The 18,957-nt window shown below is 38.8% G+C and overlaps 1 protein-coding gene across 1 annotated transcript in view; it reads right to left on the reverse strand.

The window, feature by feature from the left end:
* The window catches only part of Fbxl13 (F-box and leucine rich repeat protein 13), a 156,746-nt gene that overhangs the window by 30,537 nt on the left and 107,252 nt on the right, over positions 1-18,957 (reverse strand). Inside the window, exons 13-17 of the mRNA XM_042684529.1 lie at positions 13,560-13,658; positions 12,848-12,965; positions 12,591-12,753; positions 8,999-9,118; positions 8,175-8,301 (exon numbers count right to left, since the gene is read on the reverse strand). Coding sequence (XP_042540463.1) covers positions 8,175-8,301; positions 8,999-9,118; positions 12,591-12,753; positions 12,848-12,965; positions 13,560-13,658 — 627 coding nt within the window. The remainder of the gene's footprint in view (positions 1-8,174; positions 8,302-8,998; positions 9,119-12,590; positions 12,754-12,847; positions 12,966-13,559; positions 13,659-18,957) is intronic.

Raw genomic sequence — 18,957 nt, forward strand, 5'->3', positions numbered from 1 at the left:
TGTCCTCCTCCCAACTCTTTATTTTACAAATACTCAACTTTACAGAAAAGTTTTAAAAAAATGTTCCATTAAAACTTTTTTAAAGGGGTAGGGGAACAAAAAAGAATAATATGGGATGAATATGAGTAAAGCATATTATGTGCATGTGTGAAAATATATCACAATTAATCCCCCTTGTATAACTAATATGTGCTAATAAAAAAAGATCGAAAGAATGTTACAAAGAATACCTCTTACCGAAAATCATCAATTACAATCATTTTACTATATTTTCTTAACTACTGTATATATGAACATTCATATTTTCTTCATGTACTTATATGAATATAGTTTAATATTTCTACACATACACATGTAACTATTTTTACATATTTGCACAGAAATTTCTCCAAACCTTTTGAAAATAGATTTCAGATTGCATGGTGCTTTATCCCCTAAATATTCTCTATACATCCTTGTAGGAATAAAGATGCTCTGCTGTGTAACTCTATAGTATTATGTGTACATTGTATAACATGCATGGCATTATGAAACCTGACAAGTTCTAGTAATGCCCTAATAGTTAATAATACAAAGTCAATAATTATTTTTTCTTATAGCCATAGCCCCAGTTTGTGAATTGCATGTTTGTTATGTCTTCTTAGCTTTTAGTTTTGTCTTTCAAGACATTGACTCTTGAAGGCCCCAGTCCAGTTTCTGTGGGGAATTGCTAATTCTCAACTCACAAGGGGTTTTTCGTGTTGTTTTAGAGGTCCCACTTCCCTGGACCTCAGGCTTCATTTGTGTGTGTTCTGTGCATATGGGTGGTCTCTTGCAAGAGTATCATCAGACTAAGACATGCAGCTGTATTCACTCCCACTCAAGCTCAAGCAGAACTGAGAAAATGTGGAATTTGAAGAAGCCTTAAGTGTTTAGTTAAGAGGAAGGAAACAGTGCCAGATTCACTCATTCATTCACTCATTGAACATTTAGGGTGCGTCTTAGAAACTAGGCCTCAAGAAGAGTTGGTCCAGCCCCAGCCCGGAAGAAACTTATGATGCTGGAGGGAGGCAGAGAGAGAGATCAAATATTGAAATATACTGAGCTGGTGACTGGGGTACAGACATATAGAAAGTACAGAAACAGAGGAGACCCTAAATTTACAGAAATTCCAGAAAATCTTCTCACAGCTGAAACTTCAGAGATAAGAATTTACTGGGTAGAGATTCGGGGAGAGGGTGTTTCAGACAGATGGAATAACTTGTCAGGGAGAAGAAAGAGAACAACGTGTTTGAGGAGATGGGAGAGTTGGTTCTGTACTGCTGGAGCGAAAAGAGAAAGGTTCAATGAGCTGGAAGTAAGGCTGCAGAGGGAAGCAGGGTCCCAGGAAGAGCAGGGTGCAGCACATCAGGTTGTTTAGATTTTCTACTGTGAGCAGAGCGGAACCTCTGAGAACCTCTGAAGAAGATAAGGGCGGCCTGGGAGTTGCACACTGGAAGGTTCCGCCGCATTAGAGTAGAGTGGTGGGTTCGCAGACAGTGGCTTCAGAAAAGAGAGGTGAAGAAGAACAATAGCACTGGAGGGAGAGGTGCACCAGAGAAAAGAGAATTCCACTATCGTAAAGATGATGACAATGCTCACACTGGCTTCTTTCTATTCTAGTACAGTTGAGCTCAATTAGTAGCTATTATTGCTACTAGGCTATTTTAAGACACCACAGATAATAGGAAACCCTGCTGTACTGTAGCAGCGATAAGATTCACAACAATGGACATCATTGATACTGCCTAGAAATGATCTAGACTGACAAGTGATGTTATGGTAGTTATAGACAGCATGAATGATATGCCAAGGTTCTTTCCCTTTGCCATCAATGTCAGGGATTGCATGCTTAGCATCTCCCTATCCAGGTACATGAGGAATGGCATGAGGAACATTCAGGCAGAAGGCATAGCATGTCTAAAGGTCCTGAGGTAGGCAAGAATTTGGCTTGAGGAGCTAAAAGAAGGCATGGGGTGGGGTTGGAGGGAAGGAAGCTAGGGGAGCACAGGTATGAGGTGATACCAGAGGTTGTGAAGCGGTGTATCTAACTCACTTCCTGGTCTTCTCCTGATTAAATTTCTTTGTTTCATTGGACACTGTTGGTTATTTGTTCTGCTTCATCTTCGACTGCATTGGCTTGGTTTTTGTACCACCTTCTGACATTCCTTCTTTAGTCTCTGTCATAGACCCTTTTGCCCACCCTTTAGCATTGGTGCTCCTCTGTGTTGCTCCTAGGTGGACATCTCTCTTCAGTCCCATGTCTCCCTGAGGGCACCAGCCATCGTCACACCTTTGGGTGAAGGACATCCCACTAGCCTTTCACCTGAGTCTCTTACCTGCCGTACTTCAGCCTGATAAAGCTGAAATCCACTTCCTCTCAACACCCATTACTTTTCCTAGCCGGTTACTTTTTTGTGAAGTGGGACCTTCACCCATTCAAAGCCAGAATTTAAAAATCATTCTTATCCTCCATCCAAGACCCTCATCTTCTACAAGTTATCAATCACCGAGTTCATTCAGTTTCACCTACTTAATATTCTTGAATAAGACTTTCCCATGCTACTGCTAGCCTCTGTTCCAGTTCAAGAACTCCTCACCTCTGTCTTCAACTCCTCCAGTCTTTTTCCCTTCCAATCTAGCCCCAAAGAATTCCAAAGATTTGTCTAAAATGGGAGACCAGCTCAGATGAAACTATAGAGTATTATCAGTGTCTTCAAGTCCCAGCTCTTTGGCCTAACATGAAATGTCCCCTGTGATACCTGCTTTTCATAACAAATCCTAGCAGGCCGCAGCTGCCTAGGCTCCTGGAACAAGACTGTGTTTGGATTCTTCTATGTGGGAAAGGCTGAGTCAAAATCTCTCCATCACTACACCTGTCACACCATGTTTAAATCGCCCACACATGTCCTTCCAAAGCCGAATGCAGAGAACAGATCTGATTCATGTGGTTGGTCCTTGTCTAGTCCTGCACTTGTTCCTTCACTCAAGGAGTGTTGTGCTCACCACTTGCCAGGGTTCTGGGAAACAGCAGTAAGCAGAACAAAGTCTTGGTCTCTGTGGACTTCATGTTCTAAGTGGGGGATGCCACTCCATTGGCCTACATAATAGCTACTTACAATCTAGTACAATCATGAAAATGGTTGAAATGTGGGCAAATGAGAGTCTTTCTAAACCACTGTCTAAGCACACCGTCTGGAACATTACTGACTCACTTTTCCTTTAAATAACAAATATGGTAGTGACCAAGGCAACTGAAAAAAGGGGATTGAGCTGTGCTGATTGTGGGTAGTGTGGTCTTTAGTAAATTATAATTCTCTTTACTAATAGAATACAGTTTCCTCTATACATTCAGATACAATACCATATCAAATAGTCACTGATGTAGAAAAGGAAGGAATAATACCTAATTATTTTGGGGGGTGGGGTCCAGTCGTGGGGCCTGAACTCTGGGCCTGGGTGCTGTCCTTCAGCTCTTCAGCTCAAGGTTAGCGCTCTACCACTTAAGCCACAGCGCCACTTCCAGCTTTTTTTTTTTTGCTTGTGTGGTACTGAGGAAACGAACCCAGGGCCTCATGCATGCAAGGCAAGCGCTCTACCACTGAGCCACCTTCCCAGCCCCTAACACCTGATTTAATTACAGGATTTTTGATAAATTATCTTTTGTTTATTTTGCTGGTACTGGAGTCTTAACTCAGGCTAGACAGTGCAGTAGCCAGCTCATGCTACTTAGGAGGTGTAGATTTGGAAGACCATAGCTCCAGGCCAGCCCAGGCAATAAGTTAGCAAGACCCCATGTCAATAAAGAAGCTGGGTATGGTAGAATGCAACCAAAATCCTAGCTATATGGAGGCAGCCTTACAGCCTGAACCCAGCCTGGGCAAAAAGCGTGAGACTATATTTAAAAATAACTTAAAGCAAAAGGTCTGGCAGTTTGTTTCAATTGGTAGTGTGTGCCTAACAAGCATATGGCCCTAAGTTCAAACCCCAATGTCCCCTCTGCCCCCACCCAAGATCTTAAGGACACCTAGCCTTTGTCAGCCTTTCAATATTATTTCTTACACTTTCCTGAAGATCAAGCTACCCCAACTAAGTGGATTTCTTGAAGCCACCGCATGTTTAGACTCCATGTCTCTGTGTAGGTCATTTCTTCTCAGGCTCACACTCCCCTCTCCTTCTCTTGGAAAATAAGACTTTACTTGACCCTCTTTGCTTCCCCATGCAGACGGTGCTTGCAAACATTTGCCCACCATAATGCCAATGCCAGAAGGAGATGCCGTATTTTTTCCTGTTCATTCAGGCACACAGTTGGAATATGTAACTGTAAGCTAAGTGAGTAGTGCAATTCTAACCAAAAACTCACTCAGGGGCTGGGAATGTGGCTCAGCGGTAGAGTGTTTGCCTTGCATGCATGAGGTCCTGAGTTCGATTCCTCAATACTACATAAGCAAAAAGAAAAAGGCCGGAAGTGGCACTGTGGCTCAAGTGGTAGAGCGCTCGCCTTGAGCTGAAGAGCTGAGGGACAGTGCCCAGGTCCAGAGTTCAGGCCCCACGACCGGACCAAAAAAACAAAACAAAATAAAACAAAACACTCACTCAGATGAACTGAGACTACAATCAGAAAACAAGAAAATTTCCCCCATAAAGGTCTGACTGGATCAATTTGATGTCTGGAGTGTATGTGCGAAGTCCTCCGAGCTAGGGTTCTAAATGTTCAGTCTGCAGTCAGACTCACACTTCACCAGACCTATAGTCCACCAAGGGTGCTCAGCTGCCCCCGCTGACGTGTGGGTGACTCATTTTCATTTGACTGTTTGAGGTTAAGTCCCACAGCGGCTGTGGCACTGTTATTGTCAATCACTTGCCTTTTAGAGAAGACTGAACTGACTCACAGGAAGAAAACAATCCCCTTCTCAAGATTTACTTTCAATCATTTAGCAGAAAACAACTAGTTTTTAAACCATGAGGATCTATTCACAGCTCTCTTAAATATGTGCTCTTCAGAAGAAAATAAAAATAGAGAGTGGAACTTGAAATTCTATTCTTAATTTTTTTTTTTTTTTGGTCAGCTGTGGGACTTGAACTCTGGGCCTGGGCGCTGTCCCTCAGCTCTTCAGCTCAAGGCGAGCGCTCTACCATTTGAGCTATAGCACCACTTCCGGTTTTTCTGGAGGTTATTGGAGATAGGAGTCTCATGGTTTCTCCTGCCCGGGCTGGCTTTGAACTGCGATCCTCAAATCTCAGCCTCCTGAGTAGCTAGGATTACAGGCGTGAGCCACCAGTGCCCGGCTATTCTTAATTTTTAACTTTCCCTCAGTAGGTAAAATTTTAGTAAATGATTTTTGGAAATAAAAGAATTGTTTTTCACCAAATACTATAAAAACAAAGCTGTAACATTTAGTCCCCACTCCATCCGTTCAGCAGACATTCACCAGACACTTCAGGCTTGAGATAGTATAGTGGTGCAATTTAATTCTGAAGTTTATTATGTGCTTTGATCCTCTCCTTCTTGTTATGCTGTGACCTTCCAGTGACAACAGAGTACTCACATGATGCAGGGAGAGTTCTTACAGGAAAACAGGAGAAAAAAATCTCATGCCTTTAAGCTTTAAAAGTCTAAGTTGTGACAGACTTAGGGCATAACATTTTTAACTACTATAAAGCTAGAATATATGTCAAGAGAAAAGGAGAGGAGCAAAGATAAGAAGAGAGGGTGGAGGAAACAGGTTAAAAAAAGAGGGGGGAAGGGAGGAGACAGAATCAAGAAAGGAGCGAGAAGGGGAAAGAAAGGAGCTGAGGGGAAGGGAGAGCCAGAGGAAAACTAAAGAGTGAGATGCTGAGGGATTCCCCCCAGAGAGGCCTGCTCAGATCTGTTCAGCTGGAAAGGAATTTGGAACCTCCAGACAGGTTTGAGGACCTAGAAATAAATGGGAATTCATTCCACTTTTGCCTGGTAGGATTGTGGGGGGAAAAAAAGCAGAGTTTTTCTGTGATCATCATTTTATTGTTAAATTTTAATGAGGGAAACAGAAACAACTCAGTACTCAGCACTGAGGAAATTTAATTTTAACAGAATTGTCTACATAGGAAAAAGATAAACTGAAAAGCCAAATGACCTAATGGCACAATCTAGAGATTAACAGCAGTAAGAAGACACTAAACTAGAAGGATAAGGGGAAAAAGTGGTATTATTAAAACCAGAGCCAAGATCACCAAGGAAAGCTAAAATTACAACTAATCTGTTCAAAGAATAGGCTACAAAGGAAATTTGGGGAATGGTGATGATGTAAAGAAAGAGGGAAGAATTCTCTGGCCCCTTCTTTCTGGGGACTCTGCTCACTCACAAATGTGTCACAGACACCAACCTCAGCTTGAAATCTGGCTGACATGAGTTAGCCACAGTGCAGCAGAGTAAGGAGAGGCCAAGGCCTGAGTCAGTGGGCCAACACAGATGTGGGAACAGAATGTTTGCAAGGGTGGTCTGGGACAATGGACTAAGATGGCCTCACAGGGTCACCACATTCTAGCATGACCTGAGAGGTCCTAAGCTAGGCCAACATGCTAAGGAAGCCTAAACACTTGAAAGGACCTTGAAGTTGGGATGAAGACACATCAGGGATCTTGTAGGCCAGAAACTAAAGACCACGGGTCCTCTGACAACTCAGTGAATTCCAGCATTAGACTGAAAACAGCATGAGGGGAACAGATGTGAACCCCCACATGATGAGCTGTTCCATGTAACTGCTTCATATTATGCTTGAATAGCAGTTCAAAGAAGAGACCATCAGAGAAGAGACCCTCTAGTAGAGGAATGGGAGCTGAATCCAAGTGCACTCATGGGTAAAGAAAAGAAAGAATCTAAACCAATTAACAGACACACCTGTCATCTTGAAGAGCCCTCTGACTGTTGGGGAAGGATGGACACAAAACATAGAGGTCCATCATGTAAAGAAACAGAATAGATCATGTTTAAAGTTGCTCATAGAGATTCACACAGAGAAGTTCCAATACTTACTTGCAAGGTAGGGTTCTTAGAGAAGGTCTCCCAAACAAGTGATATGTGGTATCATTCAGAGATGAATAAAGATTTAGTAAGACAAAGGCAAAGGAGTCTTTCCTCTTGTCTTCTTATGTCTCTCCTACTGAACTGTCTTCAGGAGGAGTCTATACATTTCTCATTTAACTAAAGCCTACCAAAGTGATTCAGAAACATGGCTGACCACTTAGGTCTTAGCTTCTATTAGATTAGCAAATGAGACAGTGATACCAAGGTAGGATGGTAGAGGCTTCACTTTAAGAGTAGTAATAGTTAATTTCAAGAAGAAGAAGAAGAAGAAGATGATGATGATGATGATGACAACGACGACAACGAGGAAGAGGAGGAGGAGGGGAGGAAGGAGGAGGAGGAGGGAGAGAAGAAGAGGAAGAAGAGGAAGAGGAGGAAGAAGAGGAGGAAGAGGAGGAGGAGGAAGAAGAATAAGAAGAATAATGATCTGGGTGCTGGTGGCTCATGCCTGTAGCTCTAGCAATTCAGGAGGCTAAGATCTAAAGCTCGCTGTTCAAAGCAAGCACAGACCAAGAATGTCTGTGAAATGCTTTATCTCCAATTAACAACTAGAAAACCAAAGTGGTGGAACGCTAGCCTTGAGCAAAAGAGCTCAGAGATAGCACCCAGGCCCCAAGGTCAGGCCTCATGACCAACACAATAAATAGATATATATTAAAAAATGAATGAATTAATGAATAAGTAAAGGGCTTAATGGGGCTATTTCTAGACTTCAGTCTTGAAGTAGACTTATATTTCAAGGTTTTTAGATGGTTTATAGACTGTGCAATCCACAAGAAATATACACTTAAGCCATCTAAAGTATATGATCTTCATGTCTACCAAACTTCTTTGATAAAACAAATTTCAGGTTATTTTGCATGACTTTGTCAGTACTTTCCTCAAATTATTGGATTTTGAGTTTTTTTAAAACTGAGAAACATAACGATTTACAATAACCTCATCTATCTCTATTCTAGAAGCAATGTTCCTAAATCTGCTGTTTATAATTTATTAAATAAATAAAGCTAGTTGTTCTTCTCTCCATTGTTTATAAACCAGAAAATGATTACTTTACAGAAAATAATAAACTGTTCTGAATATTTTTTACCTCATTACAGATGACTGTTCCAGAGATATCTACCGATACCAAAGAAAAGATGTTTACAATATACTCAAGTCCTTGATCAGTCAAATGGCCACAATTTCTTAAACTCAAGTAGTTTAAATTAGTGCAGCTAAAAGGAAAAGACATAAAGAATTAAGTTCAGCTTTCAATACAATCATGATATCTATTTCTTTGTGTAAATATTATTGAAGATAGGGTTTTCTTTTTCTCAACATAAATGTAAGCCTAAAAGTGGAAAGTAACTTGGCATTATAAAGTTGAATGAAATGCAGGTAGATTAATATGCAAGACTTTCTTTAACTTAGTTTCATATTTCATTTCTAAAAGCAAAAAAAAAAATCACAGGTATGGACAACATTATGGAAATGCCACTATGACAAGTCACAGAACTCCTAAGCTTGCTGCAGGAATTGGATTTGACCTTTAGTGAACACGAGGCCTCTGGCAAGAATAAACAACCCAGCTACAAAACCCCTTGTGAAATATGGAGTAAAGGTTCCCATAGAGGCAATGTCTTTGTAAAGTACAGCAAGTCACTGTTCAAATAGTCATCACTTCGTGAGTAGCTCTGTTTCAAATGCTTCCTAGGTAACGGTGATGAGAAACAGCTCAGATGTCATCAAGATACTATTTTAATGTGTGACTTCAATGTCTTTGATTTGATTTCACTGAGGATTGAATTGATGTTCTCCAAAGGGCTTAGAGTCATGGTCTTTAGGTCTGTCTCTGATCCTTCCTATTGGCCATTATGCAATTGCTAATGTAGCACATAGAGTTCTCTGATGTAGAAGATTGGTTTCCCATACCGCTCTGCCAGTTGCACAATAGAGGAATCACCCAGGAGCACACAGTTACTTAAGTTGAGCTCTCTTATTTTTGTGCTGGAAGGGCCCTCAAGAAACTGCTTTAGTCCCATATCACCAATCCTGTAAGAGACAGTAAGAAAAGCTTCATATATTATTTTACATATAATGGTATTATCCTAACAGTTTTTAATATCCATTTTTGAAACAGTAAGTCATGTTATTATACTAATGTCAACATTTTAAAACCAAATTTGATTTAGCACAGGTGATAATAATGGGAGAGGTATTTAAAATATTCTTCACTTGATTATTTAATTGAGTAGCATAATTATTAACAACACAAGAGAGTCTCTTTCTCCCAGGTTAAAATGAGAACAGATTAAGCAATCTCTAATATAATCTCTAGAAAAAAAATTCATGAGAGGGAGACTAAGATTTACAAACTACTGCTTGAATCTTGGAGGGATTTGCACAAGATCAATTCAGGTGATGGAAACCCAACAGGTGAAATACAGATCCTTTCCTTCTGAATCAGAGAAAACCTGATGGTAGAAGACCCTGACCCAACTTACCCATACTGTCCTAATTACAAACTCCTTCCTGGTGTAAGCACCTGGTATCTGTCCTGCTTTGTAAATGTCTGAAGATTTGTTTGGCCTACCAGCTCTCTTTCTAATTCCATTTGGAGACTACCAATTCCTTCTAAAAAGCATTTTAGCAAATAAAGCAAGGCAGGTAAATACATCAGTACAATCAAACCTAAAGTATTTTCACACAAAACAAGCCTACAGGTAGATGTACACAGGAAAAACACTGAGAACAGCACAGGTTGATTGCTGACCGGTTCTATATCCTCCATTCAGTCAAACTGACCATGAACAGAGTAATAGAGCCAAAAGGTGATGCCCTGGTCAGCTGACCAGTCTATATTAATAAATATGCTGTGCCCATCACTCCACTCTCCACCTGTAATATGAAAGGCAGATGTGCAACATCTGGGTAAGCACATCAAGCTAGGTGGAAGTGGGGAAAGAGTACATAAGAAGAAGGAAGAGCAAACACAACCAATCAAACTTTTCTAATGGCAAACACTGGGGTTGGAGTAATCCACCGGGAGATGCTTTCACTAACAAGAAAACAAAACACAGCATGGGATTTTTCAGGCTAAGGAAACATGCCTCTGGAAAAGAATTTTAAAATATTAGATTTTGAAGAATAGTAGTTAATATGGAGTGAACTGGCTAAAATAAAAACATAGTGTTCATTTATGGTAAGAACAAGTGACAAACTAAAATTTAAATAATAATAATCTAAGGTATCTAAGCCAAAAATGACCATTTAGAAAATTAGAAAATAGAGGGAATATTTAGAAAGTTCTTTTCAAATGCTGAAGATAAGGATGAACAATTTAAAATAAATAAGATATTAAAGATTCCTGAGAAAATACTAGACAAATAAAAACAAATCATCAATAAAAATCCATCAAATAAAAAACAATTTATAAATTAAAAAGAAAAAAGTAAAAATTACAAAAACTAAGTAAAAATAAAATACAAAGATGAATCAAAGATTAAATATATCACCTTTGTAATAACAACAAATACGTAAGTTTTATAATAATTGTAAGTTAGAAATAAATGAAAAATATTATTCATTAAAATAAATATTCTCTAAATGGTTTTGTAAACAAAATCCAAACTATAAGTAATCTGTAAAAAATGATATTTAAAATAAAATGCCACTTTTTCAAATGCCACTTTTATATTGCATAAAAAATACTGTGAGAACAAGTTATTGTCTTTTCACTGTTGCATATTTTCATTTTCTTTTTCCTCTGCTGTCATTTATTCAGCTCTCTCCTATCACAATGACTACTCCCCTCTGTGAATTCTAATATGGGTACTAGCAATCTGTTTATTTTGATATGAATATTATATCTTTATTTTTGAAAGGCTTTCTCAAATCTATTTTTATCACTTTGCTTTCTCATACTCATAATTCCATCATTTGTTTCTGCAAATATTTCACACATAGTGACTTACCACTCTAATAATTCTCATATGGATTTATTTTGCTGGTTCTGATGACTCTCATGGTGACTCATACTTGGTGCAGCTGGCAATCTTTGGTTCTGCTCATGTATTTACTTGGTCTTGATGGCTACTCAGAGGAGCAATGGCCTAACTTATTCTAGGAGCCTGGATGCTACCTACCTGAGACTTTCTTCAACCTGAGGAAGTCCAAACCTGTAGAAGTCTCAGGTTCTGCATCTCTGCTTTGAATGTTGCTCAAAGCTGAGGCCCTTATGGCCAAGTTTTCATGAACATTTATGCTCAGAGCAGGTCAGCCTTTCATTGCTTGCTACACATGATTCATGAGAGGGGTAGTGTGGAGTCAGGGGACTTGTGGCTGTTATGTATTTCTCTTACTCTGTGGGATCAGCAATATATTAAAAAGTATGTATTCCTCAAGGATATTATTTATGGCAGAATCCTTTGAAGTATTTTGTCAAGTCTTTTGGAAGCAGAAAACTTCCATTTAATGTTAATCATTTTGCAGAACACTTAATGAAATGAGGGTAAAAATCCAATTTCCTTCACATATTTATGCAGACAGGATTAGCTGTCTAATAGAGATATACATTCATATGGTATGCATGCATGCATGTATGTATGAATGTATGTATGTGTGTATGTATCTATTATTCATCTGTGTTAAACACCGACCCAAACTTTCTGTATTTATTCCTGTGCCTCCCAGGTCCTGAGTCCAAGAATTGGATGTGAACTACTTGTGTGGTTATAGTTCAGAGCTTTGCCTAAGTTTATAGGAAAGATGCCAGCTGTAGATTCAGTCACCAAGGGGCTTGACTCAGACCTATTGCTCTTAGCAAGAGGTTGGTTTCTCCATGGCTATTGGTTGGAGGCCTTATTTCCTAATCCAGGTTTTTTTCCTATTCCAAAGCCTTATGTCTTCCCCAACCTTCTGTCAACCCAAGCTTCCTCATAGTTTTTATAATAGGGAATATGAGTGAGGACATAGCTTAGCTTATTACGCTAGTTTGTCTTAGATGCTTCCAAATGCTAGCCAATGTCACTGTAGAACAAGTGCTGCTCTGTTGTTACCTGGCCCTGTAAGATTATAAGATGCCTCCATGAGTAAGGGGCTGAGATATCCACTGGAAAGATTTTACCAAGAACTTGATCCTTGCACACTTGACAACACCAATATCAAAACTGTAGCCTATAGTTAGATTGGTTCCTCATAAGCAAGTCAGAGAGTCATTCCTTGTGGGGAATGAATCTGTTAACCAAACTAGCCATGGGAATGCTTGCTACAAAAGGTAGCCAGAAAGTTTACTTAGTCTTACAAGGGTGACTTCTCATACTTTGAGCTATTCCTAACAAGTTCCTTGAGTACCTATATACTCAGTCTGTGTTAGCTGCACCTCCATGTCATCACTAGACTCGACTTACCTCTCTATTAATCACAGGCCCTGATTTGCACGTTTGCTATACTAACCCTGATGAGAAGGCCTGGCATGTCCTAGACAATTGATATTTGTTGAACATATAACTGAGTGACTTCTTACCTTGCACAATTTGCCAGGTTCAACACAGTCAGCTGCTTCAGAGGTGACAGTAATTTGAGGCCACCGTCTGTTATTCCCTTGCAGTCCACCATGTAAATGTGAGTGATATTGGGATAATTCTTGTCTATGTATTTGAAGCATGCATCAGTAATCCTTTTGTTTCCTTTTTTAAAAAAAAAGACAATCGCTCTCTTTATAATTTCCCCAAAGTAAAAGTAAAGACTTAAGACTGGGCCACATTGTCTAGCATCACAAACCTTCAAACCGGATCTTTCTGAGACTGCAAGCCGAAAGAGCTTTGAAGGTACCATCAGAAACATGTGGTGACCCAATGAAAACCACTGATGTGATATTCAAGCACTTCTCAACCAAAACCTTTAGAAGAAAACAAGGAGGAGGAAATTAAGCACAGTGTATAGAATAAACATAGCACAGGAATGAGGTCATGAGTTTAAATATTTTCAGAAACTGACACATTAGTAAATGTTCTTAATTTCAAAGGAAGTGGGATTTTTCAATATATTTTAATATGTTCACATTTGAGTAAGGCAGAGGAATGAGAATTAAAACATGTTACAAGAGTATGGGAAAACATGAGAAAATGGAATGTAGAAAAAAGTCCAGACATTTGGCAGCCTGACAGAGAATGAAGTGTAAGAGAGTGAAATTGAAAAGCTAAGCAGGTTTGGGCCTGGCTATAACTTGGATGGGAGAATTCAATTTACAGTTGTAGTTAGGCTATAACATTATTGGAGCAATAATGTCTTAACTGTGAGAAAAAGCCTTTTAAAACTCAATATTCAGTGATTTTTGGTGATACGTGCATGTAGATGGGTGTACATTTGAAGTGATTTTCTTATTATTAATAAATTAAAATGAAAAGGCAATTTATATTTTTGATAACTCAAGCCATTAGAATACCAGAGCACGTAAAGGAACTTGAGATAAACCTACTTTCTTACTACCTACTTTTACACAGCTGTCTGTCAGGGTTGGCATGTCATTGATGGTCAGGTGCATAATTCCACTGCAGCTATCTGCAATGTTCCTGAAGCCTTGTACTGAAATCTGAATCATACAGAGTAGGTAAAAAAATCATGAGAGAATCCAGTAGCATGACTTCTACTAAAATCCCAAGGTAGTAATAATCAAAGGTATGCTGTGATTTTTGTTGCTGTATACTAAAACAGAAACCATAACGGGGAGGAATTCAGTCTTGATATTTTCTTTAACATTTTTTAAATTATCTTTAAGTGGTTGTACAAAGGGGCTACTATTTCACACATCAGTTTATAAGTGCAAATCATCTTGGTCAATATCATCCTTTACAATTAATGTTTCAATGAGGTGAGAACCACTTAATACAAAATCAACCACTTAAATAAACCATTTAACTATAATGAAACTATAATTATAATGGGTAAACATCACCTGTATTTAGTTCCAAACATTCTTATTAACCTAAAAGGAAAGTCTGTATCCAGTAAGCAGGTGCCCCATATAACCCCCTCTTAGCCTCTGGCATCAATAACCCCGTTTTCTGCCCCTGGGGATTATCTATGCAGAATCTTTTCTACCTAGCTTTTTCTACTTGGTTGTTTTCATTCTGCATATTTTTGGTCTTTCTTTTCACAGCTTTATTCCTCTTTGTAACATCCTTTCATGAGATATACTACATTTTATTTATTCATTTGTCTGTTGATGGATATATGGAGTTTGGGCTCAAAATTCTTTCCTGTGATGCATGCCTGTTATATCTTCCCCTCTGAGAGATGATCATGTAAAACTTTTACTTTTTCCTACTGTGTTAGATAGCTATTACTGAACAATATTAAGTCCTAGAGTAAGAGTCTGAAAAAAAACACAGAAGAGTACAAAAGTTAATCCCAGGCAAGGCTGCAAGCGACCCCACTTGCAAGGCAAAACAGTTTAGACGGGACTGTGAAGGTTTTCTGCCAAGTTTTTCTGAGATGTGATCAAAGCACCAATGGAAACAAAGCTATGGAAGTCCAGCCTTGGCTCCAATGGCAAAATCATGTCCATGAAAAAAAGAGAAGGAGGCTAGGAGGAATGGAAATCTACAAAGCAAAAATGAAGCCATTTATACCCCCAAAAATCAATGGCTTTTCTGTATGCCAACAATGAGAAAAGTGTGGCTGAAATTAGGAAAGCAACTCCATTTGTAATAGCCCCACAAAAAATAAAATACCTAGGAATTAACTTAACTAAAGAAGTGAAGGACCTCTATGATGAAAACTTTAAAATCTTGAAAAAGGAAATCAACACAGAACTTAAAAAATGGCAAAACCTCCCATGCTCCTGGATTGGAAAGATTAACATCGTGAAAATGGCAATACTTCCCAAGGCTATCTACAAATTCAACGCAATACCTATCAAAATTCCACCCTCATTCTTCAAGGAAATAGAAGAGGCAATCCAAAAATTCATATGGAACAATAAAAGACCCCGAATAGCAAAAACGCTCCTGAATGGAAAGAACACTGCTGGAGGAATATCAATACCAAACTTCAAACTCTACTATAAAGCCATAGTAATCAAAACAGCTTGGTATTGGCATAAGAACAGACCTCAGGACCAATGGAATAGAATTGAAAACCCAGAAATGAACCCACAGACCTATAGCCATCTAATCTTCGATAAGGGAGCTAAAACAATAGAATGGAAGAAGGACAACCTCTTCAGTAAATGGTGCTGGCAAAATTGGTTAACTACATGTAGAAAACTTAAGCTAGATCCTTATATATCACCCTGCACCAGAATCAACTCCAAATGGATCAAAGACCTTGAAGTCAAAGCAGACACTCTGAAAACATTACAGGATGGAATAGGAGAAACCCTAGGTCTCCTTGGCTCAGGCCGAAATTTTCTGAATAGAGACCTGGAAACACAACAAATCAAAGAAAGATTGGACAAATGGGATTGCATAAAGTTGCAGAGCTTCTGCAGGGCAAATGACATAGCTAGCAAGATCAATAGAAAGCCCACGGATTGGGAGAAGATCTTTGCTAGCCATACAACGGACAAGGGTCTCATATCTAAAATATACTTGGAACTCAAAAAATTAAACCCCCCAACAACAAATCCTCAAAGAAACAACTGCCCAATAAATAAGTGGGCGAAAGACTTAAAGAGAAACTTCTCTGAAGAAGAAAGAAGGATGGCCAATAGACACATGAAGAAATGTTCAACATCCCTAGCCATAAAAGAAATGCAAATCAAAACAACATTGAGATATCACCTCACTCCAGTGAGAACGGCAAAAATCAAGAACTCTAACAACAACAGATGCTGGAGGGGATGTGGACAGAAAGGAACCTTAATTCATTGTTGGTGGGAATGTAAACTTGTTCAACCACTTTGGAAAGCAGTATGGAGGTTCCTCAAAAGACTCCACATAGAGCTCCCCTATGACCCAGCAATCCCACTTTTGGGCATTTACCCTAATGTTTACAAACAAGACCACACTAAAGCTACCAGCACAACTATGTTTATTGCAGCATTATTTACCATAGCTAAGATATGGAACCAACCCAGATGCCCCTCAGTAGATGAATGGATCAAGAAAATGTGGTATATATACACAATGGAATTCTATGCCTCCATCAGAAAGAATGACATTGCCCCATTTGTTAGGAAATGGAAAAACTTGGAAAAAATTATATTAAGTGAAGTAAGCCAGGCCCAAAGAAACGTAGGTCCCATGGTTTCCCTTATTTGTAATATCTAGTATAGGTATGAGTCAAGCGGAAAAGGTCAGATAATGTGATGTCAGGAAAATGAACCCTTAGATGTGTATTTTAATGTTTTTTTCTTTCATGCATGTGTTTCTAACACATTTATAAGATTATCTCTTTGTTGCTTTGTATGTCCCTCCCCCACAGTATAACCCTTGCTTTTACTATATTTGATGTCAGTATAACTTGTGGAGGAGATGGGGAAAAACCAGTTGTTTAAGGATACAGGTGGACCTGTTGCAACAATGAGAAGTACAAGTTGTCATGTCCAAAACGAACTTTACAATGTTGGTGGGGGGGGGGGGGCTGGGGGGAGGGAGGAAGGAGAAGGATTGGGATTAGGGGGGGAGGGGGGAGGCTGGGAAGGGATGTGAAGGATAAACAAAGGAGGAGGCTGCAATGCTTGGTAAGAAATGTACACATTATCCTGCCCATGTAACTGTAACTCCTCTGTACAGTATGTTCACAAATAAAATTAAATTAAATTAAAAAAAAAAAAAAAATGGACAAGTAATAAACTGAATCATGGAGAAGATTCCGTGTGCACCCAAATTAAAATGCACAAACCAGCTGGAAAATGCAGTGACAAGAAATAAGTGAGATGATGTAAAGAAAGTCACCAACCGCTATTGTGAAAGAGGAGATGACTGCATGTGATTGGCACTGGAGCGGCTGAGAGCTAGCAGGACTAACTAGACGTATGAGGGAACTGTAAGCTAATATGACCCTAATACAAATCTCAGGCATTTGACAAATTAATTATCTTTCTGGGGAAAATTCATAGGTGAGAATGATTAGGAAAAAATTAAGTAAAATATGGAAACCAGGATTTTTCCTGTCAGTGAGTACTAAGGAAAAATATCTGCTGCTGGTTACAAAAGGAGAAAGGCGAAGGTTCGACAAGCCAACCCACATGCAGGCTCCTAGAGGAACCAGGCCAGCAGGAGTTAACACAGCATGCTGAGAGGAGGGAGACATGCAACAGCAGTGAGAAAAAGAAAGAGATGTATATTACCTATCATCATCCATAACAAAAAATAGAGAAACATACTTCACATGAATTAATTTCATTTGGAAATTGAAGCACTGAAAGTAAAAATAACATTTAGAAATTAAAAATAGCAAAGAAAAACAATTCCAAATGACTATTATAAATACAAATATCCTGTTAATATCTGAAAAAAAAACATCCAGGACGATGAAAATTTGCAAATTCAACCAGTGACCATTTTTGTTCATTGAATTTAAAAGAATGTTTTCAGTATTATATGCTGAGAAAAAAATACCCCACTGGATTATGAACAGAAATAGTCTTGCAGAAACATGTTTTAAAATATATTCTATCTTTTTAGCCAGAAATTCTATACACCTGATACATTCCAGGGTGTATTTTAAAAGAAGTTCACAGTGCTATTTGAAAATTCATTCTTTTAAATAGAGATGATGTAAATGTTTGCTAGTGGATAGAGTGGATAGTAGGAGAAAAACAAAGGAAGGGGTAACAATGTTTACAAGAAATGTACACATTACCTTACTCATGTAACTCCTCTGTATAGCATCTTTACAATAAAATAAAATTTCAAAAAAAAAAAAAAAAAATGAAGCCATTTATATCATAATACATGGATTATTGAGTAACTTCCCCCAAGTATTCCCAGAAAAAAAAGTCAGGGGAGAATGTACATGTAAAAACATGAACAACTTGGGAGGAAAGAAAAATGTTGCAGCTAGACTCAGCAGATCTGGGCTTGAGTCCAACTCTGCTTCTTCCTTACTTTTGACAAAAGGGAACTCAACCTCACTGACTCTTAGTTTCCTCATCTGTAAAATGGGTATAGTAACACCTATTTTTAGGAGATTCTTGAGAAGACAAAAGGAAGTCATGTATATAAAAGTGGTTTGGTTAGCACAATGTGTAGCCATTAATATTGGATAGGCCTTTTCTTATTGTTCTGGTCATAGTTTGCTCCCATAGAAAAGTAAAGAATCAAAACGCAGAGGTAGAGAACCTTGAGAAACTTTGTAATGCCTTTCTTGCATTGCAAAGTTAATGTAGTAGCATTAAAGAAGTCATATGATTTGAGGAAAGATCCCTTATCTATCCCCCACAGTGTGTCTCTAGTACTGAACATTGTTTCTGGTAGAGCAGGGGTTTGCCTCTGCCATAAGTGCTGAATGAGGGCTCTGGTATGACACAATGGTATCAGAGCCAGGGCTAGAAGCCACTTCATTCTGTCATTACACCAACTCCAGGGATAGGAACTGTTGTTTTGACATTATTGAGTTCTCATTATCTCAGACCCTCATCCCTCCCTCTAGCTCTAGTATGTCTAGTAATGACTTCCACACAACAATCAAATTTTCTTTCTGTTGTCTTGAAAACACATTCATTACAAGATTTGCTCAAATAGGGGAAATGAGAGCAACAAAACAGCACAGTTCGGTGATTGATTACTTAGAATGCAGCCAAAACTTGGAACCATCAATCAAGCAGATTACTCTGTGAAACAAAAGGTGGGGAGAGGGGGAGTAACTTCTGAGAAGAGACTTTCAGCTGGAAATGAAGGACTTAGTTCCCCCACCAAGTTTATATTAGACTATCCCAAAGATGT

The sequence above is a fragment of the Dipodomys spectabilis genome, unplaced genomic scaffold, assembly GCF_019054845.1.
Source record: "Dipodomys spectabilis isolate Male_0828 unplaced genomic scaffold, ASM1905484v1 ptg000089l, whole genome shotgun sequence".
Lineage (NCBI taxonomy): Eukaryota > Metazoa > Chordata > Mammalia > Rodentia > Heteromyidae > Dipodomys > Dipodomys spectabilis.